The sequence below is a fragment of the Hylobates moloch genome, unplaced genomic scaffold, assembly GCF_009828535.3.
Source record: "Hylobates moloch isolate HMO894 unplaced genomic scaffold, HMol_V3 SCAFFOLD_3, whole genome shotgun sequence".
Taxonomy (NCBI): domain Eukaryota; kingdom Metazoa; phylum Chordata; class Mammalia; order Primates; family Hylobatidae; genus Hylobates; species Hylobates moloch.
In genome coordinates, this window is record NW_026652278.1 from 23,596,861 (window position 1) to 23,621,561 (window position 24,701).

General features: G+C 44.6%; 1 protein-coding gene and 1 pseudogene across 8 annotated transcripts in view; one reads left to right on the forward strand and one right to left on the reverse strand.

The window, feature by feature from the left end:
* Positions 1 to 20,779, forward strand: part of XPNPEP1 (X-prolyl aminopeptidase 1) — a 58,550-nt gene extending 37,771 nt beyond the window's left edge. For 7 of the 8 annotated variants that reach the window (XM_032178216.2, XM_032178246.2, XM_058436039.1 and 4 more), the window contains 13 exons: positions 1,469 to 1,550; positions 2,976 to 3,186; positions 4,664 to 4,753; positions 5,353 to 5,403; positions 7,523 to 7,581; positions 7,714 to 7,791; positions 9,992 to 10,063; positions 12,163 to 12,223; positions 13,727 to 13,796; positions 14,656 to 14,829; positions 15,537 to 15,613; positions 16,852 to 16,950; positions 20,237 to 20,779. In XM_032178216.2, coding sequence (XP_032034107.1) covers positions 1,469 to 1,550; positions 2,976 to 3,186; positions 4,664 to 4,753; positions 5,353 to 5,403; positions 7,523 to 7,581; positions 7,714 to 7,791; positions 9,992 to 10,063; positions 12,163 to 12,223; positions 13,727 to 13,796; positions 14,656 to 14,829; positions 15,537 to 15,613; positions 16,852 to 16,950; positions 20,237 to 20,365 — 1,253 coding nt within the window. In that variant the 3' untranslated portion in view covers positions 20,366 to 20,779. Of the gene's footprint in view, positions 1 to 1,468; positions 1,551 to 2,975; positions 3,187 to 4,663; positions 4,754 to 5,352; positions 5,404 to 7,522; positions 7,582 to 7,713; positions 7,792 to 9,991; positions 10,064 to 12,162; positions 12,224 to 13,726; positions 13,797 to 14,655; positions 14,830 to 15,536; positions 15,614 to 16,851; positions 16,951 to 17,977; positions 18,036 to 20,236 lie in introns of all 8 variants that reach the window. The other variant, XM_032178226.2, reaches the window with a different exon arrangement.
* Positions 15,640 to 15,708, reverse strand: LOC116466260 (U4 spliceosomal RNA; annotated as a pseudogene).
* Positions 20,780 to 24,701: the final 3,922 nt, after the last annotated feature.

Here is a 24,701-nt window from a genome sequence, read left to right on the forward strand (position 1 = left end):
TCACTAGAGAATGAGACCCTACTGCAGTGTCTTCTCTCTTCAGTCCCTGTGTCTTCCATCCCCAAAACATTGTCAAGTGTGCCAGTGACTTACATCCCTAATTAACTTAATGACCTCAACATCAGAGAAAAACACCTGTAAAACATTTTTCTCTCCCTGATTGTAACAAAAACACAATCCCATGACAGAAAACTTGGAAAATGCAGAGGAAGTAAAAAGAAGAAAAAAAATCACCTATAAATTCTGTTACTTAGAGATAATCAGTGTCAATATTCTATGCATATATCATTTTATACCCTGATTTTTTCACTGTATCAGTATACTATAAGCATATACAAGCATAATTTTAAGTGAGTATTAAATATTCCATCATGTGGTTATACCATAATTTATTTAACTGTTTCCTTAAGGATGACCTTTGGGTTATTTGCAGTAATCCGTAATTTATTATGATGCTACCATCAAAATCTTGGTTCATGAGTCCATGTCTTAGTGTTTGATAATTTTCTTCCTCTTTCTGGTTGGCTTTTAGGGCTTTTGACCTATCTTGCCCTTTGCCTGCCAGAAAATATGCACCTTTGTATTTGAATTTGTCTGTCTTGCCACACCTGAACCCCAGGTACTGTCATTTTTTAAGAAGTGCTAGTATGATAGGTATAAAATGTTGCCTCATCACTTTATTTTGAGAAGCCATTATTTTAAAATAGAGGTTATACTTTTAATGCCCAGGCCTTTTTTTGCTCTGATCCTCATGAGAACAAGTGATGGAAGCTGGAAGTCCTGGGACCAGAACTGTGCTCTCTCCTGGTCTGTCTAGTTCTCAGACGTTCAGCAACATCACTGATACTGGCTGTCCGCAGGTGCCCCACCCAGTCGTGGTGCCAGAGCAGACCCATGGGTGGGCTGCAGGCTCTGATTTCATTCGTGAGCTGCAGCCTCGCTGACTCACTGCTTTTCTTTCCACCTCTGACAGGAAGCTCCGTCTCCATGGGGCTCACTGACCCTTACAGAGGAGGCTTGCCTGGCTTCCCTTGTGGGAGGGTCTCAGTTTTTCTACCCTAGGTCATCTGCCTCAGAAGGGAGAGAGTGCTTGTCTGCTTCCTTTTTATTTGGGAGCGCCAGAGGTTTGTCGGCTTCAAGGCCAGGCCTGGCAGGTCACCACTAGGCGGATCGTTTCAACTACGTGTGGGGGCAGATCTCAGGATTTCGACTAATTGCTTTTATTCCCTTCTCCGGGCAGTGATGTGGAAGCATGAGAAACAGCTCTGGTGCCATCACGTGGTGGACATGAGCAATTGCAGCTCAGAGGTGGAACCAGATGGGAGTCAGGCTTCCAGCCTTTCTATGCGATTCCGCTGAATCCTTCCACCGCAGCTGGACTCCAAGCTGAAGCTCTTCCCTCCCCCTACAAGCGACCCCTTAACATCTTAAGTCAGACAGGTGACAGGGACTTTGATTTCTTTTCTAGGGCTATTTAATCTCCGAGGATCAGATGTGGAGCACAATCCAGTATTTTTCTCCTACGCAATCATAGGACTAGAGACGATCATGTGAGTGAGTGTTTGCCCCGCATCTGGAACTCCCTTCCACAGCTCCTCAGAGCCCTAGTGTGCCCTTTCTGGTCCTGGCCCACCCATCACTGCCTGATACTTCACTGACGTGCTTCTTTTTTCTTGCCCTTTTAACATTTTCCCTTCTTGTCTTCCTTAGCAGTAGGTGTTTATATCCTGCCTCTCTTTGAGCCCCCAAAATGATTTGAAACGCATGAAAGTGTCTATAGTTCGGGCCACCCATTTGATGCCAAGTTTTCTAGCAGCCAGTGTAAAGGGGTATATATGCTCAATTATACAATTCTGGGTCCACAATGCAAATAAACCCAGTCATTTTGAAGGTCAAAAATAATATGGGAAAACCCCTCCAACTACGCTTTGTTGAATTGTCAGTTTATTTTTTCAAAGCATTTTGTGTGGCCTTCTTTTCATTACTGCTCTATTTAAATAGCTTTTTGCATGAAGACAACACATTTATTAAGTGCCGGTGATGTGCTAAGGGTCTCTGTTAGGTGCTAGGGTGACTGAAACAGGACGGGGTCCTCAGTTGGAGTTAGGGAGATGAGCATGTCCTCTTTCTAAAGTATTTGGGCACATAAGTGGGCACCAGTCTGCTTGTGGGATGGATACAGGTGTTATGAGAGGGGCCTGACGTAGACTTGGAGATCAGAGGAGACTCTGGGGGAAAGCAATATTTTGAAGCAGAGAGTAGGGATAAATGTGGGTGAGTTAGGTGAATGGCAGGGTGAGGAGGAGCGGGGAACCATGATCCAAGCAGAGGGAACAGCATTTTCAGAGACTCTGGGCAGTAGAGAGCACAGTGCATGTGGAGGACCTGAAGTGGTTCAGTGAGGTCAGAACATAGTGAGGCCAGAATTTGAACAGGGGCCACAGAAAAGAAAGGCCTTGTGGGCCACATTCAGAAGCTTGGGTTCTTGTTCTGAACAAGAATAGTGGGAAGCTATTGAACGAATTTTTCAGAGGGAACCACATGTTAGATGTACAAGTTGTAAAGAATATTATGACTGAAACATCGGTAGATGGGGAAAGACTTAGAGGCTGTGGCACTAACCCAAGTGAGAGATGGTGGGACCTGAACCTGAGTGGTGACTGGGTGAGGCTGTAGATGAGCTGGACAGATTAGATGGAGATTTAGGCTGTGGGTCCCAAGGTCTTAATGAAGGACGGGAAGAGGGTCATCAGTGAAGGAGGACACTGCCCAGATTTCTGGCTTGGCGAATTGGGTGGATGGGGACAGGTAGTGCACCTTGGAGGGCAGGATTTGGGAAAGGAGTGGGGAGGAGAGAAAAGGGGCTTGGTTTTGGTTGCCAGGAAACAGAGCCTGATGTGTATGTGTGTCTGTGTTGCCACCCTCTCACTCATGTTCCCTCCTTTTTCTGCCACCCACCTCTCCTCCATCTGCAGGCTCTTCATTGATGGTGACCGCATAGACACCCCCAGTGTGAAGGAGCACCTGCTTCTTGACTTGGGTCTGGAGGCCGAATACAGGATCCAAGTGCATCCCTACAAGTCCATCCTGAGCGAGCTCAAGGCCCTGTGTGCTGACCTCTCCCCAAGGGAGAAGGTGTGGGTCAGTGACAAGGCCAGCTATGCTGTGAGCGAGACCATCCCCAAGGTTGGTGGCCCCACTCTGGCCCATCTAAACTCTGCCACCCCCTTCCCAGTTCTGGTATTGTCTTTGGAGCACAGGCAGATTTCTGAGGCTGCCTGTTGGATCAGAACTGTGGTCTCCCTGGATGAGGCCTTAGAGCTGGAGCCATATCAAGAGCCTGAGGGCCCTTATTGCTTGTTGAGTCTTGTGTTTTCCAGAGTGTGGCATGAGAGATTATTTTAGGTGGTACACATTATTATTTAGGTTTACTTAAATATATCTGTTTCAACAGCATTTAGCATATAATAGAAAAAACATAACTAGCATGAGTTCATGTAATAAAGTTGAATTTAATAAAGCTGATTTAAAGATGGTCTAAAGAAAAATACTAAGTGAATAAGGGTACAGTGGATAAGAAGGTAGGGTAAAAGCTGTGCAAGTGGTATAAGAATGCTTGAAGCTTGGGAAATGCTTCTCTACCCCCAACTTCTGCCCCCCCCACATTTTATAGCTAAGGACACTTGAGGCCCAGAGAGGATTGGGGAGTTGGGGATTTGTCAAATTCAAGTGATAGTGATAGCCTTGCCCTTTACTGAGCCCTTGCTGGGCAGTGCTAAGCAGCTGACACTTGTTGCCTCATTTTCATTAGGGTCTGGGATAGGACTGGAATCCAGGCCTCTTTAGAGGTAGGCTTTTCTACTGTCCTGCCCTGGGCTTCTGGCTGGCAAGTGGCCTTTGGCAAGCCCAGTGATGTCCTTTCTTCTCCACTGAGCAGTGGGCCATCCCGGGAAGAGTCCAGGCCTGGCTCTCTAGATCTGGCTTGCCATTGTACCCCTGCCATCATCACACACAGTGTGACTCCTCCTCTCTCTCCTCTCTCTCTGGAGAGAAAGAGAAAAGGAGATAAGATCATGAAAGCAATTTGAGAAGCTTTGTGCAAGTGCCAGGTGTGCTGAGGCCCCTTTGCTGGATTCTAACTTGTTCTCAAATTGGAAAGGGTCGTCTCCAGCCCTTTAAGATCAGATCATTATCAGTAGCTGAGCTAGGACCACTGGGCAGGAAGGGAGGGAGCAGGAGACCTCACTCATCAGGTCATGTGCATCGCCAGACAGGGAGAAAAAGCCCCCTTTGTACAGCAAGAGAAGGGTGATTTCGGTCAAGCTTTCAGTGGTTAGTGAACTCTAACCACAACCACAGTGGCTTGGAAGGCAATGTCTTGCTGATGGCAGGCAGCCAGCAGTCTCAAAGAGCTAAGGGAGTGAGGGATGGAAGAGAGACACCTTGTTTGATATACTTACTCTTTTTGGTTGAGCTTAAGCTCAGGGTCGTCAATCAAAAGGGACAGGTCATTGGGGCCCCAGGGGACAGCTGTGTGAGTCGCCAGTGGGAGCTCTTCAAATGATTTGTCTAAAGTAAGTTTTGCTGAGCAAAAAGGTTGTTGCCTTGGTCTTGGGTGGGTGGAGCAAGTTTGATTTCCTACCCTACTGCCCTTTGCCTCTAGGACCACCGCTGCTGTATGCCTTACACCCCCATCTGCATTGCCAAAGCTGTGAAGAATTCAGCTGAGTCAGAAGGCATGAGGCGGGCTCACGTGAGTAGAGGAGCTGGTGCAGAAGATGGGATGTGAGGTGGTCAGAAGGCCTGGCTCCTTCACCTCCTCTGTGGCATTGAGCCTGGCACAAGGTTAGAATCTCTCTGAGCCTCAGCCTCCTGGCCTTCCAGAGTTAATGAGGGATGAAATAAAATACTTGATGGATTAGATCTTTACAAAGTATAATACACAACACAAAAGGAGATATTGATGATGATAGTGTAGGTGATGGTGATGACACGATGCTGATGAAGAAAGATTTTGGGCCCAGAGGTGGCTTTTGATAGTGGCCTATTTTTTCCTGGCCCCTGTAGGGTTCTTAACCTTTAAGTTAACCTTTTGGAGGAGCTCCCTGTGCTCTGAGGTGGGGCCCTTCCTGATTATACCTGAACTACTGAATAGCAGAGGAGCCTTTCCCTGATAATGGGAGTTGCTGCACACACCGGCTTCCCAGAAATGTCCACATGTAAAGCTCTGGTTGCTGATGATGTGTGGCCCTGCAGGTACAGCCTTCTCAGTATTGCATTAGGGCTAGGCTCTGAATCTGGTCATGTGATTTTCAGTAATAACTTAAAAAAATGTCTCCATTGTTTGCACAGATTAAAGATGCTGTTGCCCTCTGTGAACTCTTTAACTGGCTGGAGAAAGAGGTTGGTTCTTAGTCTTTGTTTAATATGTGGATATACATTATTCAGACCTACCTATATGTGATTCTAACTCTAGCATCTCCCATGCTCTGCTGACCATGAGGTCTGAGATCTTCATCAAATTTTTGGGCTCTATTTTAATAATTCTCTCTGGAAATTTGGTGTGTGTAGATTTCAAAATTCCTTAATTATGAAAATAGTAACAATAATGAAGAAAGAAGTTCCATAATAGAGTGGATGCTTTTTGGGTTAGGGAATCATAACTAAGTGGAATTTCATTATAAGGGAAAATGAGTCTTATTATTATAGGCAAGCTGATTGTATTAGGAGAAAAAGATCTTTCTGTACATTTTGAACTTCAGTTTAAGCCTTGAGCCTTTTTATATTAAATTGACTCTTGGCCATTAATTTCTTGCTCTAGTTGACGAGAGGGTGGTTTCTCTGTGCTGTTATTAAACAATATCATGTTCCCTTTAAGTATTGTATAAACAACTCTTTAATTGGGAAAAGAAAATATTGTCTTTATTCCCACCAGTGTAACTTTTTCCCTCATGTTTCCTTCTGGTGATTGTTCATCTATGTAAATTATTATTATTATTATTATTTATTTATTTATTTATTTTTTGAGACAGAGTCTCACTCTGTCACCCAGCTTGGAGTGCAGTGGCATGATCGCGGCTCACTGCAACCTCTGCCGCTCAGGTTCAAGAGATTCTCCTGCCTTAGCCTCCCAAGTAGCTGGGATTATAGGCGCCTGCCACTGTGCCTGGCTAATTTTTGTAGTTTTAGTAGACACGGGGCTTCACCATCTTGGCCAGGCTGGTCTTGAACTGCTGACCTCGTGACCCACCCCCCTCGGCCTCCCAAAGTGCTGGGATTACAGGCGTGAGCCACCGTGCCCAGCCTTTATGTAAATTATTATTATTATATTTTTATTATTATTTTTTATTTTTGAGACGGAGTCTTGCTCTGTCACCCAGGCTGGAGTGCAGTGGAGCGATGTCGGCTCACTGCAAACTCCGCCTCCTGGGTTCACACCATTCTCCTGCCTCAGCCTCCCGACTAGCTGGGACTACAGGTGCCCGCCACCATGCCTGGCTAATTTTTTGTATTTTTAGTAGAGACGGGGTTTCACCGTGGTCTCGATCTCCTGACCTCGTGATCCGCCCGCCTCGGCCTCCCAAAGTGCTGGGATTACAGGCGCGAGCTACCGCGCCGGGCCGTAGATTATTTTTAAAAATATAAATTATTTTTACATGTCTCTTAGTGTGCAGATACATTTTTTTTCTTTTTTTTTTTCTTATTTTGAGATGGGGTCTCATCTGTTGCACAGGCTGGAGAGTAGTGGTGTGATCACAGCTCACTGCAGCCTCAGCCTCCCCAAGCTCAGGTGATCCTCCCACCTCAGCCTCCCAATTAGTTGGGACTATAGGAGTGCACCATCATGCCCAGCTGATTTTTTCTGTATTTTTTTGTAGAGATAGGGTTTTGCCAAGTTGCCCAGGCTGATCTCAGTCCACCTATCTTGGCCTCCCAAAGTGCTAAGATTATAGGTGTGAGCCATCACACCTGGCTTAGATATGATTTTGTGTTTTATTTTATTCTCTTAGAATCATAGTGTGAACATTTTCCATGTACATTGAGGCCTTAAAAAAGGATCCAAATGAAAACTGCATCTAGTGGCTGTTCTGATTTACTAACCCAGTCCTCCTATTTTTAAATGTTTGGATTGTTTTTAATTTTTTGCTGTTATCAGTAATCTTGCAGTAATCTCTCTGCATTTATCTTTTTTATTTCTCTAGAATGATTTTCTTAGGATGATTTCTTAGGAGGGGATACTTTTGAATTTTTAAACTTAGATATATTATTTTGGGAGGTTTTAGGATAAAATATTGAAGCACAATAGTTGAGTGAAAAATTACATGAATAGAAACTATTGTATTTTAGATAGCTTTGGTGAGAGCCTTTGGGAGTTCTCCCTTGCTAAAGATGTGTCCTGTAGATTGGTCGGTTGGGATGAAGAAATTGAGGAAAAAGTAAGCTTTTAATGTACCTCCTCTAATTTGTAAGAGGCGCACGCGAATTTATCTCACCAGATGATTTATAAGCAGTTTTCTCATAGGTTCCCAAAGGTGGCGTGACAGAGATCTCAGTTGCTGACAAAGCTGAGGAGTTTCGCAGGTAAGGATCCATTTGGGGGGACCCAGGAACCTCGTGCTGATTTTCTTGCTAGTTGAATGAGGCTGGAAGGGCCCTGAATCTTAGCACAGTAAAAACCTTTAAGCCACTCTGCTTTCTGTCTTTCTGTTACAGGCAACAGGCAGACTTTGTGGACCTGAGCTTCCCAACAATTTCCAGTACGGGACCCAACGGCGCCATCATTCACTACGCGTAAGGCATGCGGAGGAGCATGCTGCCTGGCATTGCTGCTTCTGCACAGGAGCCTGAGCAGGGGAGAGACATTATTTTACCAGAGGCCTCTGTGCCCACCTTCATCTGTCTGTTGAGACTGTAAAATGAAGGGAAATAAGACTTCTAAGGTTTTATTTTCTCCCAATCCCCAAGCCTCTGCCTTTTGGGAGCCTCTTCTTAGGCTCAGTATGGCACTGGCATTCTCTACAGGGTAGTCAGATGGGTGTCCCTCTTTCCTTTTTGAAGCTGCAGGAACTATATGCATAGCCCTTGCATCTTGATGACTGAGTTTTTTTTTTGGAGACAAGGTCTTGCTCTGCTGCCCAGGCTGGAGCACAGTGGTGCCGTTACAACTCAATGCAACTTTGAACTCCTAGACTCAAGCAATCCTCCTGCCTCAGCCTCCTGAGTAGCTGGGACTGCAGGCGTGTGCTACCACTCCTGGCTGATTTTTAGATTTTTTTATAGAGATGAGGATCTTGATGTGTTGCCCAGGCTTGTCTTGAATTTCTGGACTCAAGCAATCCTCCTGCCTCAGCCTCCTAAAGTGCTGGAATTACAGGTGTGAGCCACCGTGCTTGGCCCATGACTGGAATTTTTGAGTTGTTTTCTTTCCTGGTAACAGCAGCTGTTTTGTACTAGTCCATACATCTTGTGAGCTCCATCAGTTCCATACCAAAAAACACCTTAGTAGTAGGTTGTGAGGCAACCTGTTTTGGGTAGAGAGATAATCAGTACCCTCTCTTCCTGTCCCCCTGAGCCTGAAGCCTGGCATCCCAGTATGTGGTATTTTTACCACATGGTCTACAAGAACCCATGGACCCACAGGGCTGAGCCTCCCTTCCCTGTGAGACAGAGGGGCACTGAAAATGTCTAGGGCTGACGGATCTTCCTGTGGAGATGGGGGGAAATGTCATTAGGTGTGGCTATTGGGCTTCAGCCTCAGCTCTGCCTGGTTCAAACCGCTTTGCTTTGCACTGGGTATTTTGAGTTCTGTGCGTCCCCATCTGTTATATGCACAGCCAACAAAAGAACACTGTGCTTGGGCACACATTTTTTTCCCCCCTTTTAATAATTGTTTTTAGAGTTTTTAGTCTTGGGGCAGATTTTGAAGCTGTGTGTGGGAGACAGTCACAGATGTGACAGTACAGTTTCCTCACTTAATGCTTCTGTTCCAGCATAAAAATATCAGAGGGACTTCAGTTTTTGTTTAACTCAGGATGAATTTCCTGGCTGGATACTATCCTAGAATTTTCTGTATAATTAAAACATTAAACAATTTCATGCCAGTGGAAGAAATTTGCCTCTGCGTTGGCATTTCTTCATTGTGGGTGGTTGGAAGCCTGTTTAGAGGCAGGGTTCTGGAGGCACTGGTTGTCTTTTTTAGTTGTTCAGCTTGTGTGTGGACTGGTGCCCTTGTTGCTGAAGAGGGGGTGGTACCTGGAAGTGGAGGACAACCTCACTTCAGCTGCAGGGCAGAGACTTGGAGTGCTCTCATCCCTTTGGGTGTTTCCCAGTGCAGTAATACTGTTTCGAAAACGGTGTGGGGAAAGCGATCACTTTTTGAAAATACCTTGTTTGTTTGAAAAAAGTGCTCCAGCAGAAGAATATCGTGATCCATTCCTTTTCCCAGCCAAATTCCTTTAGTTTTTCTCCCAAATTGAGACATCCACTCTTGCCTGTCTAGTGGTCTGGGGAGCGAGTGGGGAGGTACCTGCTGGGGTCAGGGCTAAAGGAGGGGCCTGGAGGCTGAGGCAGGGGCCTGGGGCTCCCAGAGACAAGCAAGGCTGCAGTGACTCCAGGCTGCTCCTGTCCCAGTTCCCAGGACTCTAGCTAGGTCCTGTTGCATTTAATGATTCTCATTTTTTTAGCTTTGACAATTATCTCTTGAACACCTGTTTTGTTCCAGACACAAACAGAGGTAGACATAAAGAAATGTGTTACTTTTCCTTTTTTGAGCTCTTTATCTCAGTTGGGGAGATAGGTTGATTGGATCTTTGAAAAGTAGAAGTTTAATATTAGTTGAAATAATTCATTTATTGCATAACTTTTTATTTTGATATAATTTCAGGCTTATGTAAGTTGCAAAAATAGTACAAAGAGCTCTTGTGTGTCCTCCTCCCAGATTCGCTAAGTGTTTACATTTGTGGAATAATTAATTTTTAATTAACTTTGTTAGGCCAGTCCCTGAGACGAATAGGACTTTGTCCCTGGATGAGGTGTACCTCATTGACTCGGGTGCTCAATACAAGTAAGTAAACCAGGACTGCTGTGGAACTTGACTGTGTGATTCAAGGCAGTTGAGAAGGTGGACCGCTGAGCTCCAGCTGAGAGCATTCAGCTGGTCATCTCCCTCTGTGCTGGCCACTAATGGACTCGTTCCCGTGTCTTGTCCTTTTTTTCACCCCTATTTGAAATAGCCCAATTGTGACTCCGTTCTCACAAAAGACTGTTTGATAGAAATATTATAGTCCTTGGCCAGAAGTTTTAAAAATATAAGTAAACAACTGTGAAGTAAAGCAAGCTTTTGGAACCGTTGAAAGTTTTCCACCCCAGCCCGTGAACCGCTTGCCGGTTCCCTGTACTCTCAGCTGCCCCAGGGCCTTATGAAGTAAGGGATTAATTTCGAATGAATAAATGAGAAATGAGGGCTGCCCCCACATTTCTGAATTTCTTTCTCCATGTTTTGCTGCTTTCACAGCTATCTTCTCTGGAACAAAGTTTCTCAGAGAAGAACCCAAGATTTGGTTGGGTCTTGATACAGAACCCATAAGAAGGAGTGAGAATAGACCCTGTCTGCATTAAGAGGGCACGAGCAAGGCCTTTTTTTTGAGACAGAGTCTCGCTCTGTAGCCCAGGCTGGAGTGCAGTGGCATGATCTCGGCTCACTGCAAGCTCTGCCTCCCGGGTTCATACCATTCTCCTGCCTCAGCCTCCCAAGTAGCTGGGACTACAGGTGCCTGCCACCACGCCCGGCTAATTTTTTGTGTTTTTAGTGGAGACGGGGTTTCACCATGTTAGCCAGGATGGTCTCGATTGCCTGACCTCGTGATCCAGCCGTTTCGGCCTCCCAAAGTGCTGGGATTACAGGCGTGAGCCACTGTGCCCAGCCGAGCAAGGCCTTTTAATGCTGCTCCATTCCCCAGTGAAGTTGGGACTATGGCTAAGGGAGGATGTAATTATTGAATGAGCTCAGCCAGTTACGTGGCAACCATGCCTGGCCTTGGGACACAGGGGTGTTAATAATATCAGCCTAGAGCTAAGGATTGCTTGATAATGGTGTAAACTTTTGTTCACTTCTAAATTTTTAGCAGGATTCTAGAAGTTATCCTTTCTATGTCAGGGATATAGTCTAGTGTGTGTTAAGATATGTACTTGGATATTTTTAGGGTCTCTGTCCAGGAAACCCCCTGCTGTTCTAATAGGAGAAGTTGGGTTTTGGCCCTCTTTTGCTAGAGATGGGCTCCTGTTTTCTTTGCCTTCTTCTGTATTGTTCATAACCCCAGTGATAGTGTCTCTCGTGAAACAGCCCTTACGCCGTAGACCAAAAATGTGTGTGTTGGGCTGACGTCACTCCCACTTTATTTAGCCATCCTTGCGTTCACACTTTGTTTCATTTTTTAAAATAACTTCATTGGGGTAAAATTTACATACCATGTAATTCACCCACTTAAAATATACAATTAATTTTTTTTATATATTCACAGAGTTTTGCAGCCATCAGCACAATCAATTTTAGAACATTTTCATTACCCCAAAAAGAAACCTCATACCCAATAGCAGTCACTCCCCACTTTTCCACTACCCTGGAGAACCACTATTCTCCTTTCTGTTTCTATGGATTTGCCTATTCTGGACCCTTCATAGAAATGGAATTGTATTATGTATGGCTTTCTGTGTCTGGCTTCTGTCATTTAGCACAGTGTCTTCCAGGTTCATCCATGTTACAGCACGTATCAGTATTCCATTCCTCTTTAATTACTAAATGGCGTTGCACTGTGTGGATAATCCCCCATTTTGTTTATCCATTCATCAGTTGATGGACATTTTAGCTGTTTCCATCTTTCAGCTATTATGAATAATGTGGCTATGAACCTTCATGTACAAGTTTTTGTCTGGATGTATGTTTTCAATTCTCTTGCATATATAACTAGGAGTGGAATTACTGTGTCATATGGTGACTATATTTAACCTTTTAAGGAACTGCAAACTATTTGCAAAGATGGCTGTGCTATTTTACATGCCCACCAGCATTGTATGGGGGTTCTCACTTGTCCACATGCTTGCCTGTGTCATATTTGACTTAAAGCTTATTTTGACGGGAAACCAATTTGTCCTTTTTTTGGAAAGGGATGGCACCACAGATGTGACGCGGACAATGCATTTTGGGACTCCTACAGCCTACGAGAAGGTAAGGTTGAGGCAAAAAACTCAAGAGGTCCTCTCTGCTTTCTTAAGAAGAGCATTGCTTTTATGAAAAGGGATTGTATAAAGAAGTAAAAATTACATGTGGGGTAGTAAAATTGCTTATTGCTGTGGAGTCAGGCTTATCTGCTTTATGAGGTTCATTTAATTAATGATTGGAATAAGACATTTGGAGAAATTTTTAAAGCATTCTGCTAAGGTTAGGGCAGCTCAGGTGTAAGTTTAAATATAATAGCTTTGGCCTTCTCTTGAGTCAGGAAATGCCTTTGAGGCTGGGGATGAGATAGTGAAATACATGCTTTATAAGCAGTGTCTAGATTTGATTTTGAAGGCCACCCCCTTCTTTTTTCAAGACTCTTATTTACAGGCTTAACTCTCTGGAAACTTGCTGAAATGACAGACTCTATTAAGTTTCTGGTATGATTGGCATGGAAAGGGGAAAGAGAGCTGTGAGGCAGAGAGATGTGTACCAGGGGTCTGGAGACCTGGCTTCAGAGCTTCTGTGCCATTTATTAGCTCTGTGACGTTGAACAAAGCAGTCACCATCCATAAAAATGAGGATAAAAGGACCCACCTTCCCGGCTGGCTGTGAATTCCCATGAGCCCAGCAAGTTCCTGGATCATAGTCACTGCTCAGCAAATGCTGATTGAACACCTAAGTGAATCTGTTTGTCCAAGAGAGCTCCTTCAGGAAGATTATCCAAGGAAAAGGGTTTTATGCAATGTAGTGGGGCAGGTTTCATTGTCTTGGTCCCTTGCCTTGTCCGTTTGTATGCACCAGTGCCTTAGAAGAGTTTGGACCTTGCATCTAGGATTCTTTTGGTGTGACTCTTTTTGTGCTTTTCGAAGAGCTCAACTAGGCTTAGGAGCATGGAGTTTTAGTCCTGACTCTGCACCTTACTGGCAAGCCGCTACACTTCTGAGTAGCACTTCTCTTGTCCGGACAGTGGGGATAACTCCTGAAGATAGGATGGTGGTAGGGAGCACAGCTGTTGAAGCAAGACTGCCTGGCTCCAAGGCCAGATCCTGCCACTTAGGCACTGTGTGATCTGGGCATGCTACTGAATCTCTCTGTGAAGCGAGGATAACAGTAGTGCCTCCATCGTGAAGTGTGGGATCAAACATACAGTGCTTAAAATAGTGTGTGGCACAGAGGACTAGCTCAGTAAATGTTAGCTAGGGTCATCAGTACTTTTTATTACTTTTCCATTCTTTCTAAGGCTCACATGATGGAGTATGTCAGAGTGTTCATTATAAAGTCATGTGGGGTCGTCTGACAGTGCTCTTCTACTAAATTGAATTTCAAGATTTTCTGGGAAATTGGTCCCATGGCCAGGCTTTTTTTCCACCAGATTTTTTTCTTTTTACTTACATTTTCTCTGTGATATTGCTAAAAACTTTAGCAGGCACGATTTTCTGAACTATCAGAGAACTACAGGATTAGACATCTGTCCCCATTCTGCAACATGCCCCTGGGTTTTCTTTGCAGGAATGCTTCACATATGTCCTCAAGGGCCACATAGCTGTGAGTGCAGCCGTTTTCCCGACTGGAACCAAAGGTAGGTGGTGCATTCTGTCACATGGCAGGCTCTTTTTCTTGTTTGAGAATCAAATATGTCTATGTTTGAGTGAAAGAACATGTTGTTCCCTCACTGTGAGGTCCCCAGCCCACTTCAGGCCCAGCCAGGTGCTCATGGGGTGAGTCTCCATAACCCACTGACTGAGCCCAGAGGCCTCAGGGATCCGGATTAGGATTGGGCCCAGTACCCCCTGTGCACCTTTCTCCTGACCACTTATGGTATTGGATGACACATGTGGATGGCTCCCAGGAGAGGACAAACCAGACGTGAAGGTCACAGGGCCTGAGTGGAAGTTGGCGCAGCCTCCTCTCTGCCCTTTAGTACTGGGCCAGTGCTTCCTTTCGGGATTCTTAGGACTTATTTTACTGGGACCCCGACTTAAGCTATGTATTACTTTGCTTGAGGCCTGGTGGGTGGAGCAGTGGCCTGGGCATTGACAAGACCTGGGCTGCCTTGCTTCTGGGTAGATTAGACGTGTACTCGTCTCCCTAGGCCTCAGTTTCCTTATCTGTCATGCCTGCCTGTCTGCTTGCAGTCTGGTTAGAGTCTCATCTTTGTAATTCTGAAACCTTAGGGTCGCAGAGCTGGCAAGGGAACGTCCACGTCTGATATGGCCTCACCAGCATCCTGAATGGATGATCGCCTAGCTTCAGACTGAGCTCTGATGGTTCCTCAGGAGCTCTGATTGTTAGAAAGTTCTTCCTTGTGCTGTGCTGAAATCTGAACCCTCCAGTAACTTACCTGTTGGTTTCTGTTTCACGTTCTGGAGCCACACATAATAAATCTAATCTCTAAAGTGCTGTACGAATATCATTAAGTAGCTCTTTATATCTTTCAGGTCACCTTCTTGATTCCTTCGCCCGTTCAGCTTTATGGGATTCAGGCCTAGATTACTTGCACGGGACTGGACATGGTGTTGGGTCTTTTTTGAATGTCCACGAGGGTCCTTGTGGCATCAGTTACAAAACATTCTCTGATGAGCCCTTGGAGGCAGGCATGATTGTCACTGATGGTAAGTATCCCTCACATAGAGGGCATGCGTGGATCCTTGAGCCTTTTTGAAAGCTATTTGTTGTTCTGTATTTTTTAATTAGTTTAAAGTAAATTGGGAATACTTTTCCCTTCCAACAAACTTTTCTGATTATAGAACTGATACATATTCATTTTAGAAAAAATGAGATGGGAACTGTATAAAAAGAAAATGAAAATAATTTGCAGTCTAACCACTCAGGGGAAACATGACTTAGTGTTTTGCTGTATTAGCTTTTGTTCTTTCAGGTATGTAGATAGCATTTTTTTTTTTTTTTTAAATCATTGAGGTCTTACTGGGCATCTTGTCTTATGTTCTGCTTTCTTGCTTGATATATTGCCTTTTCTCAGGTCATTGCCAAGTCTTTGTAAATATATTTTAATGCCTTCATTATTGTGTCTTATGGATGTGAACCATGATTTATTTAGTGGATCCACTGTTATTTTACTTCTTACCCTGTAGCCAGTGTGTAGGGACTTCAGAGTCTAGCTTTCTGTACCTCAAGTGCCTATAAAAAAGTGGCCATATGAGAGAAGGTGGCATCCCTGGGCTCTTACACCGGATAGAGTGGGCCCTTCACCCGTTTCTTCTCCTTTGGAGTAGGGCAGTCATCCAAGGAGTGAAAGTTTCTCTCTGTAGACATCTTCATCGTGGGCTGCTTCTCATTTTTGGGATTTGGTTTGTTTTAGAGCCCGGGTATTATGAAGATGGGGCTTTTGGAATTCGCATTGAGAATGTTGTCCTTGTGGTTCCTGTGAAGACCAAGGTGAGTATTTATTAAAAACATTTTCCTGTTTCTATTAGCAATAATCGCGCCTCCGATAGACCTCATTGGCTACGATACTGCCACTGTGCAAAGCTTAAAAATTTTCCTGTTTCTGAATGTGGGAAGATGAAGACTTAATGTCTTTGGAGCCAAGAGTATGCCATTCTGGGGCCAACATGGAGCCTTCTTCTCCAGATATCAGGGACTTTCCTGGAAACCACACTCCTTCCCTGCAAAGCCAGAAAGAAAATCCTTAATGAACTGGGATCTAGAACTGGGATTCACAGACCCTCGGGCTGATGCTTGCTTCACATGATTTGGGGCTCTGAGTTTACTATAGGCGGCCTGTTGTCTCTTCTGCTGGGGGTGCCTATTCAAGGTGCTAATTTCTAGGGCCCCTCCCAGACCCTAGAATCTCCAGGGTGGGGGGCCTGGAAGCTATAATTTTGTCACACTCTCCAGGTGACTTTTATTAGGTAAAGTTGAGGAACCCTGAGTTATCCATGGGTCAGCCTCAAAGGCAATACAAGACAGGTGTTTCACCCTCTTCTCTCATCAGTGTTACCAAGGTTGCAGGGTTTTAGGCTCTAGGCTTTACCTAAAAGACCTGTTTGTGCCTCCTCCATTGGTGGAATTGAACAATCGAAGGGAAGTAGCTTCCCGTGTCTGCAAGGAAGTTGACTGCAGGGATCTGCTCTCTGCTTTGGCATGGAAGTCACTCTTCTTGGAAGTGACCTCTTATCTCATTCCCAAAAGCTGCCATGAACAGAAACCCAACGTGTTCTTGTGTGCTCCACTGGATAGATGTGTTGTCACCTGATGGGCCTGGCTGGGTCAAGGCAGGCCACACAGTTGACTGTTATAAAAATGATTTTGAGGACTTACACCCCTGCATCCCGGAGAACCAAAACCAGAGATGTCCCTGAGCCCAGATACCCCCATACCCTGTCCATTTCCTATCACAGTAGACATTAGCCTTGGGACCTGCTACTGGGAGCCCCTCAGCACCCTTTGTTTGGCCTTTCCTGATGGCACAGGCTGTTGTTTGCCCAGTGGAGGAGCTCTGGGAAAGTGGCATCGGGTTGCATGTGTGTCTATGAAAAGTGGTGACCAGCTCACCACTTCTTGGCTCCCAGCTACCCCTGGCTCTGAGGGATGGCATGCTGGTGGAATGATCTCATGGTGCTTCAGCATAGTAAAGAGGAGTAAAAGCATCTGTTTTCTTCTTTCTCCCACAGTATAATTTTAATAACCGGGGAAGCCTGACCTTTGAACCTCTAACTTTGGTTCCAATTCAGACCAAAATGATAGATGTGGATTCTCTTACAGACAAAGAGGTAATGGGGAAGTCTTGGTGGGCAGGCATGTTACTAGGGGAGATGGAGACTACCCTAAATAGTTCTAATCCATTCTCTAAATCCTAAATTCTCTAATCCAGTCTCACTTTGTAATTTTTAAATTTAGAGGTCTAGGCCAGTTGAGTCTGAAAGCCCTAGGTTTTCTGAGGACTCCTGAGCTTTTCCTGTATTTGTTGGGCCTCCAGGTGGAGATAGTCCTGTTCCCCGCAGCCATTCTGGGGCTGTAGGGTTTGTGGGTGGAACTCATATGCCATTGTTTGGCTGTACTATTCCTCCATAGCTGCACTGAGGCGTGTTTAGCAAATATGAGCCTATGTGTGTCCCTACAAAAAGCCAGATGGATGGTGGGGCCTCTTGGCCACTGTACATACCAGATTGTTTTCTTGTGTTACATGAAACATTAAGGAAATGGAAAGCAAAATGTATTATCATATGTCCCGTTTTCACACAGACAAGGAGAAAGATAGTACCAGCCCTTCTCGGTTACTACTGTGGTCACTCTGGGGCAGTGAAACCCTTCACAAAGCCTGGGGCACAACAGTGCTTACTTGCCCAGCTCAGAGGGTTATGGGTCTTAACTCCTTCAGACCCTGGACTGGTAAGGCCAGGTGAGATGGCAGTCCTGGGGACATGAGAAAGGCCTGAAGAATCACACAGATGTTCAAGGTCAGAGCAGAAACAAGGGTCAGAAATGGGGTAAGAACTGTTAGCACTAGACAGACAAAACAGTTCCCAAACCAGGAAGCTGGAAGCCAGGAGGACACAAATTCCAGAGCAAGGCAGGGGTCAGAAGTTCCAGTGAAAAGCAAATGACTGGTGGGAGCCGAAGGCAGGGTAAGCACGGTGGGTTGCTCTAGGAATAAGAATATTTTGTTATCTGAGGCAGCCAATGGCCTTTGAGTGCCTCTCAAGGCGGGAACATTTCCTCACTGGCGCCCACTTGGGCATCGTTCTTGACACTATAAAGGAAAGGGTCTTTGGGGGTTAAGGACCTTCCCTTCCACAGGAGCTGTGGAATGGGATTCTCCCAGCTAGAAGCCTCTTCTGCCTGTTCCAGCTCACAGGTAGGTGATGAGAAAGGCCATCCACTTGCTGCTTAGCTTTCCTCTGTGCTTGAGTGCCTCTGCTAAACCATCCGTGCCTTTGGTTCAGCTAAACATTCCCACTCACAGGACCCACATGGGCCCTGCTGATACCGGGTGGGTTATGCAGCTTGTAGATGGATATGGAAAAGGAAACTCAGCCTATGAGCACAGTGTCCGGTGTGTCTCTTCAGCAGGAAGAGTCCTTCCAGTGTCCAGGGGCTCTTGTCCAGCCCCTCTGAGAGGAAATGAGAACACACAGGTGGGCATGGGAGCCACCCTGCTTAGAATCCCTCTGCCCCATAGGAACCAGTGTCTCTTGTAATGGCCCTTGGGCACAGCTTCCAGGGACTTAGCAAGGGGCTTTCCAGTAATAAGTCATTTCGCACTCTTGGAAGTCCAAGGCTGTGGATTCCTGCCAGGTAATTCTAGGTCATGCAGTCCTTCCTGTCCACATAAAGTGTACCCATCAGGAGGCATTTCTCCCATATGACATTCCCCTTTATCCAGGGAAGTAGTGTATGAGGAAGTTTAAGCCAGGCCATTTTTCCCTGAAGGAGAATCAATCTACTCCCATGACATTGGACATAGACCAGGTATCTGTGTTACCCAGTGTTTCATTGCTGCACCTTGCATGCCCACATCACTGAACTATTCTTTCGGCCAGTTACTCTTCGTAGGGCAGATAATGTCTTCTTAAAATATGTGGCTTTTAAAATATCTGGTCATTTGCCCTTTTACTATTTAGCCTTTTTTTTTGGAGTCACTTTAGGGAGTTTTTGGTTTGGGTCTGCATCCTCATCACTTATCACCAGATGGCAGCAAAGGACCTTGGTCAGATATGAATATGGCCAGCCGCAGACTGTCAGGGCCTTGTGCTGCTCCTCAGGCCCCGCCGAGGCTGTCCACACTCCCACTTTTCCCTCCCTGCTTCCAACCAAAAGGGCCTTGGGAGTTTGGCTGTGGCCCCAGGCTTACACGAGGATGCTGCCGTTGCCTTACTGTTGAGCTGCTTTGGACAGTAGGCTGCTTTGTAGCCCTGCTGGCCTTGCTGTGGACACATAGCAGGTTGCCTGCTTTTGACATCGTCCCCTGCCCCCATCACTTCTCTGACTCCCAGAAGGGGCTAGTAGGCTCTTCTCAGTAGGGATTGGAACCTTGGCTGGGTCACAGCCAGTTGGTGACACCACCCTATCTGTCTGCCCTCAGTCCCTTGTAATTAATGGGCTTGTGTGCCCATCCTGACCCCAGCTGGGCTTTGGTACCTGGCTGGATTGTAGTCCCTGAAACCAGTACTTTTGTAACATCACTGCCCTCCAAAATGGCCTTTGACTCATTTATGACAACCACAGCCATGGCACTATCAGTCTCATCAGCTTCCAGACAGCTACCCCATAGACAGTGATGAGAGTGGCTTGTTGTCCTCTTGGTAAAACGTGCTTCACTCCAGACTTCACCTTTTCTCTTGTACAACCAAGGGGGAGAGTTCACCGTTTTTCCTGCCTCAGAGCTTTTGCCATCATGTCTAGTGGATCAGCCCCTGCCCAGGCACCAAGTCCTGCCAGCAGGTCCTTCCTTTCACTCTCCGTTTTTGTCTCCTGCTCTTGTGGCATGTTGAGTTGAGAGTCTGAAAACTAAGTTTACTCCCAGCGCCATTCTGCTGCACCACAGTCTTTAACCACCACAGGTTTTGGGTTCATCTAGGCAGCTCACTCAAGACACTCACGGGGTTGGCTGATCCTAGTTTTTTATTCAACTTTTTCAGTGGATATAGGATATGTAGCCCAGTGTGTTGGCAGGACAGCTTCGGGTGTCTCTCTTAGTAGGAGTTCTCACAGAGTCCAGGGGCTATTCTCCTACTTACCACCTCCCAGGATGGCTCAGGTGTAAGGGAATGAAGCCGCACAGATGTGAGCAGGAGCTACTGGCTTAGAGACTGCTGTCTAGGACAGTAAACTGTTCTGGGAGCCTTTTTCACCAGAAGCCATGAAATCTGGTCCTACGTATTTCCAGGGAAACAGAACACAAGGAAAATACTTACCTGTGAGTAAGGAGAAAGGGTGTTGCACACCTTTTCTCTCAGCTTGTGATCTTAGCACATGGGGGCCTTTGCTATTGACCTGGGTAGCCAGTTGTTAAAGATATGGTGGTGAATACTGTGTCTGTCCTTCTCTTCCCTGCAGTGTGACTGGCTCAACAATTACCACCTGACCTGCAGGGATGTGATTGGGAAGGAACTGCAGAAACAGGGCCGCCAGGAAGCTCTCGAGTGGCTCATCAGAGAGACGCAACCCATCTCCAAACAGCATTAACACCTCCCTGGTTTTGTTCTTGCAAAATGCTCTGGGGAAAGGAAGAAACGTGGCAGATCCCTGACATCTTTCCCCTTTCCTTTCCTTCTTCCCTACCTCCCCTTTTTACTTTAGACTTTAAGAAGAACAGAAAATCTTCTTATCCTCTTTGATATTTTATTGCAAACACTCAGTCTTTTATGATTTTTTAATTGTTGAGAACAAGCCACGAATAAAATTGCTGCACCAGAAGGAGGGTCCCTCCAAAGTTGAACACTTGGTGAAAGGGAGATGCCCTGACTTCTTTGGCCGGTGATGGGGAATCAGTGAGTGCTCCATGACGGTCATGTTCCAGGTGCTAGTACATCATTCATGATCACCTTAATGCTCATGAGACTATATTTATGATCAGTGAATAAAAATGTCAAAACTGTGCTTTGTCTTAGCTGTCTCTTTCTTCGTGGTGCTGTCCTCTGGCATGTCAGGTGAGCTGATCTCCAGGGCTGCTGGCTCTGTGGCAGACATTTCCTAGGTGGAAGGGCCCCTTTGAGAAGAGACCCCTGGCCTCCCCGCACATTTGGGGGCTTAGTTGTAAGCTTTTTCTTTTCTCTGGAAAACCTAATATTATGGTATTTTTATCTCAGTTTTTTTTTCTGATTTTAAAATGTGTCATTCCTATGCAAAAAACAATAAAAACTATGTCAAAAGTCAGTTTTCCATAACTCACCCTATAGCAGATGCCACAAGTGTCTTACCTACATGGCCACAGCTCTCATTGTTCTGTTACTTGTAGTCAGGATTCTGTGACAAGTGCCTGCGACTCCCATTCTGCAGGATTTCTTTTGACTTGTGTATGTGGGGCAAGCTCCAAGGGTTGGAGAGTTAATGTCCCTGAGATCTCAGACCATCATGTTTGGGGATGGGCAAATAGACTTCCTCATCCCTTGGCTAAGATATCAGAGGTGTGTCTTACATTGTCACTCAGGGTTTCCCACTGGGATTGAGCCCCACTTGCCCACGATGGTAACTTGCTCAATAACCAACCCTTTGTTTTCTTTCTTCTCTTCCATGTCCTACTTTCTTCCTGTCCCATTAGTGTTTCCTCGTAATATCCTGAATGAACCATTTACATGCAAATCCTTGTTTTAGGGTCTGCTTTTTTATTAATCCAACCTGACATACTCCTTAGGTATTACCACTATTATCTGCTTTATATTTTTGCTGACTCCTTTTTTTGTATTCAAAATTTACTAAAATACTGATGATTTGTGTATGTATGAAAGAATATGCCACATATGAACATATCACATTTACAAACAGTGAATCATTCTGTATGTATACAATTTTATCTTTTAACTTGGCAATATTTTAGATTTATTTTTAATGACTTAATTCCATCGTATGGTTATATTGTTTTAAAACTAGTCTCATTAACTTGTTAAAAACAATACTAGCATTTAGACATAATTAAAAAAAAAGTATTAGTCTTAAATCGTATAGAAAACAAAAACTGGAATCACAAGCTATCAGTACACTAATACTAGCTTTTATAATTGTCCAATGTATTTATTTTTCTTGAGATCTTTATTTCTTCATATTGCTTTGGGTTACTGTCTAGTGTCCTTTCATTGTACTTTGCAGAACTCCTATAAGCATTTCTTGCAAGGTGGGTCTAGTGGTACTGAACTCCCTCAGCCTATGTTTACCTGGGAACCTCTTAATTTCTCCCTCACTTTTGAAGGACAGTTTTGCTGGATATAGGATTCTTTGGTTGTCAGTTTTTTTTTTCTTTTAACATTTTGAATATATTGGCCCACTGCCTTCTGGCCTCCAGCATTTCTGATGAGAAATCTGCAGGTAATCTCACTGAAGATCCCTTTTACGTGGTAAATAGCTTCTCTCTCACTGCTTTCAAGAGTCTCTCTGTTTTTGACTTTTGGAAGCTCAACTATAATGTATTTTGGTGTGTATCTCTTGGAGTTAATCTTACTTGCGGTTTATTGGGTTTCTTGGATGTTTACATTCATGTCTTTTACCAGATTTGGGAATTATACAGCCATTATTTCTTCAGATATTCTCTCTGCTGCTTTCTGTCTTCTCCTGGGACTCTAACAGTGTATATTTTGGTCAGCTTGATGGTGTCCCACAGGTCTTCTAGGCTCTGTTCCCTTTAATATTTTTTATGTTTTTCAGACTCAAAATTTCTGTTATCCTATCTTCAAGTTCACTGATTTTCTCTTTTGCCTGCTCATATCTGCTTTGAATCCCTGTGGTGAATTTTTCATTTGAGTTACTGTACTTTTCAGCTCCAGAATTTCATTTTGGTTTCTTTTTATGTTTTCTATCTCTATTGATATTTCCTTTTTTTCTGTGGATTTTTCTTTTCCTCTGAATGGGCCATACTTTCCTGTTTCTTTGTATGCCTTGTGAGTTTTGGTTGCAAATTGGACATTTGAATCTAATAATGTGGCAACTCTGGAAATCAGATTCTCCTCCTTCCCTAGGGTTTGCCCTTTTTTGTTAATGTGTGCTGTGTTATTATTATTATTATTTATTGTTATAGGTAGTCTCTGGGCCAAGTATCAGCCTGAGGTATCAACTTAAGGTCTTCTCAGGTTTTTTTCTGAGCTTGAGCCTTTCCCTGGATATGTGCAGTCAGTCTCTAATTTCCCCTATATGTGCAGTTGTTTTTGAATGTTCTAGTACTTAATGTCTGGCTCCCAACAAGGGAAAAAGAAAAATGAAGGGCAGAAAAAGGGTACTGGTCCTTTAAATCCTCTGGAAGTCACTTCAGCCAGAAGGGGAGAAGGGACCTCTAACAGTCGGGGGATGGGATGTACAGCAACAGTGGCTGCCCACCTCTTTGTCTGCATCTCTGTGTTCAGAAGCAGTTACCAGAACACAGGTCTGCAGTATTTGGAGGGCAAGTTTCCTTTGTTTCATTTTGGCTCCCACAAGCTGTATGCCAGTTGCTCTGGGAACGTGCGCATAAGTGCCTGCCAAGGGGTTAGGAGTAGACATTGGTAGCTGCTACTGTGCTAAGAGCTGAAATGGATTGAAATTAACATTCATTTACCATCCAAGTTGTCCTCTGGAGGTTGCAAGCCTTCAGTAGACTTCAGAGTTCTAAAGTAGTTACATCAGGCAGATTCTACCAGTGCAGTTGTTCTCTAGGTGGAGAGACACTTTCCGAGTGCTTCCTACCATCTTCCCAGAATCCTCTCATTAAATCCTAAACCATATATTTAATTTGAATGGCTTTGACAAATGAATAAATATAAGCATACTTTGGCCATTTACCAAAGCATGGCTGTAAGTGCCCATTACTTTCTCCACCTGGGGGAGCAGAAAATGAAATGAAACAATCTATATTTACCATTCAGAACCAGGGTGGTCCTAAATAGAGTGCCTAAAAACAAATGAACCAGCATTTATTTGCTTTTTGTCTCCCACCCTCCTCTTTTTTTTTTTTTTTTTCTCAAGGATCATTGATTTCAATGTGCTATGTGGGAGGAAGCAAGATTGACTGCTGCCTCTCAGGGTATATTTCTAACGAGGTCAGGAAAGCATAGAAGCAGTGCCTGCCATTAATAGGACATATTTTGATCCATCAAAGATCAATTCTTGAATGCCTTTTGTCCATGCTTGGTCATATTTCTAATATGTACCATAACACTGGACTTAAAAGAGAAATTTCTCCCCAAATGATAGAACGTATTAAGCATGTTTCTCATCTGTCATTCCTCTGGAAGTTGCAAGATTTCCCTTAGGACTCAGGCTGTTGTCTTCTCTGATATCCCAAAGTCTTCTCTTGCTGAGGAAATGGGAGGCATGAATCGCAGTTGATTTGGAGTTGAAATAGCCATAACTCAAGTATGACGGCAACTCCACTGTCTTGTTCATCAGGCTGTTAAGCCTGTTACTTCCCAAGGCAGCCTCAGAGCAAAGTTTGATTTAATTGGCTGTAGCCTGAGAAGCAAAGGTAACAGGTGCTGGGTGCTTGGAGCTTCCTGCTTGGACCTGCTTTGTCTTGGCATTAAGTCCAAGAGACATAAACTAAGCAAGATGGCCCCATAAGGATTGAGGACCAGAATAAAATTCTAATGTGCCAGAGCTCAGAGGGAAGATGAAGAGATAAAAATGTAGATTTAAAAAAAAAAAATCACTGTTCCTCACTTTTAAATAAATGATAAAATAAATGTTGGGTAGGAAAATGGGCATTGTGTTGAATTTAAAGAAGGAAGCTGATCTTGTTTCTTTGTCTTGCTCACTGTATTCCCTGGTGAAGTTTTATGTATAAGGTAGGAGGATTCAGGCCGGGTGCGGTGGCTCACGCTTGTAATCCCAGCACTTTGGG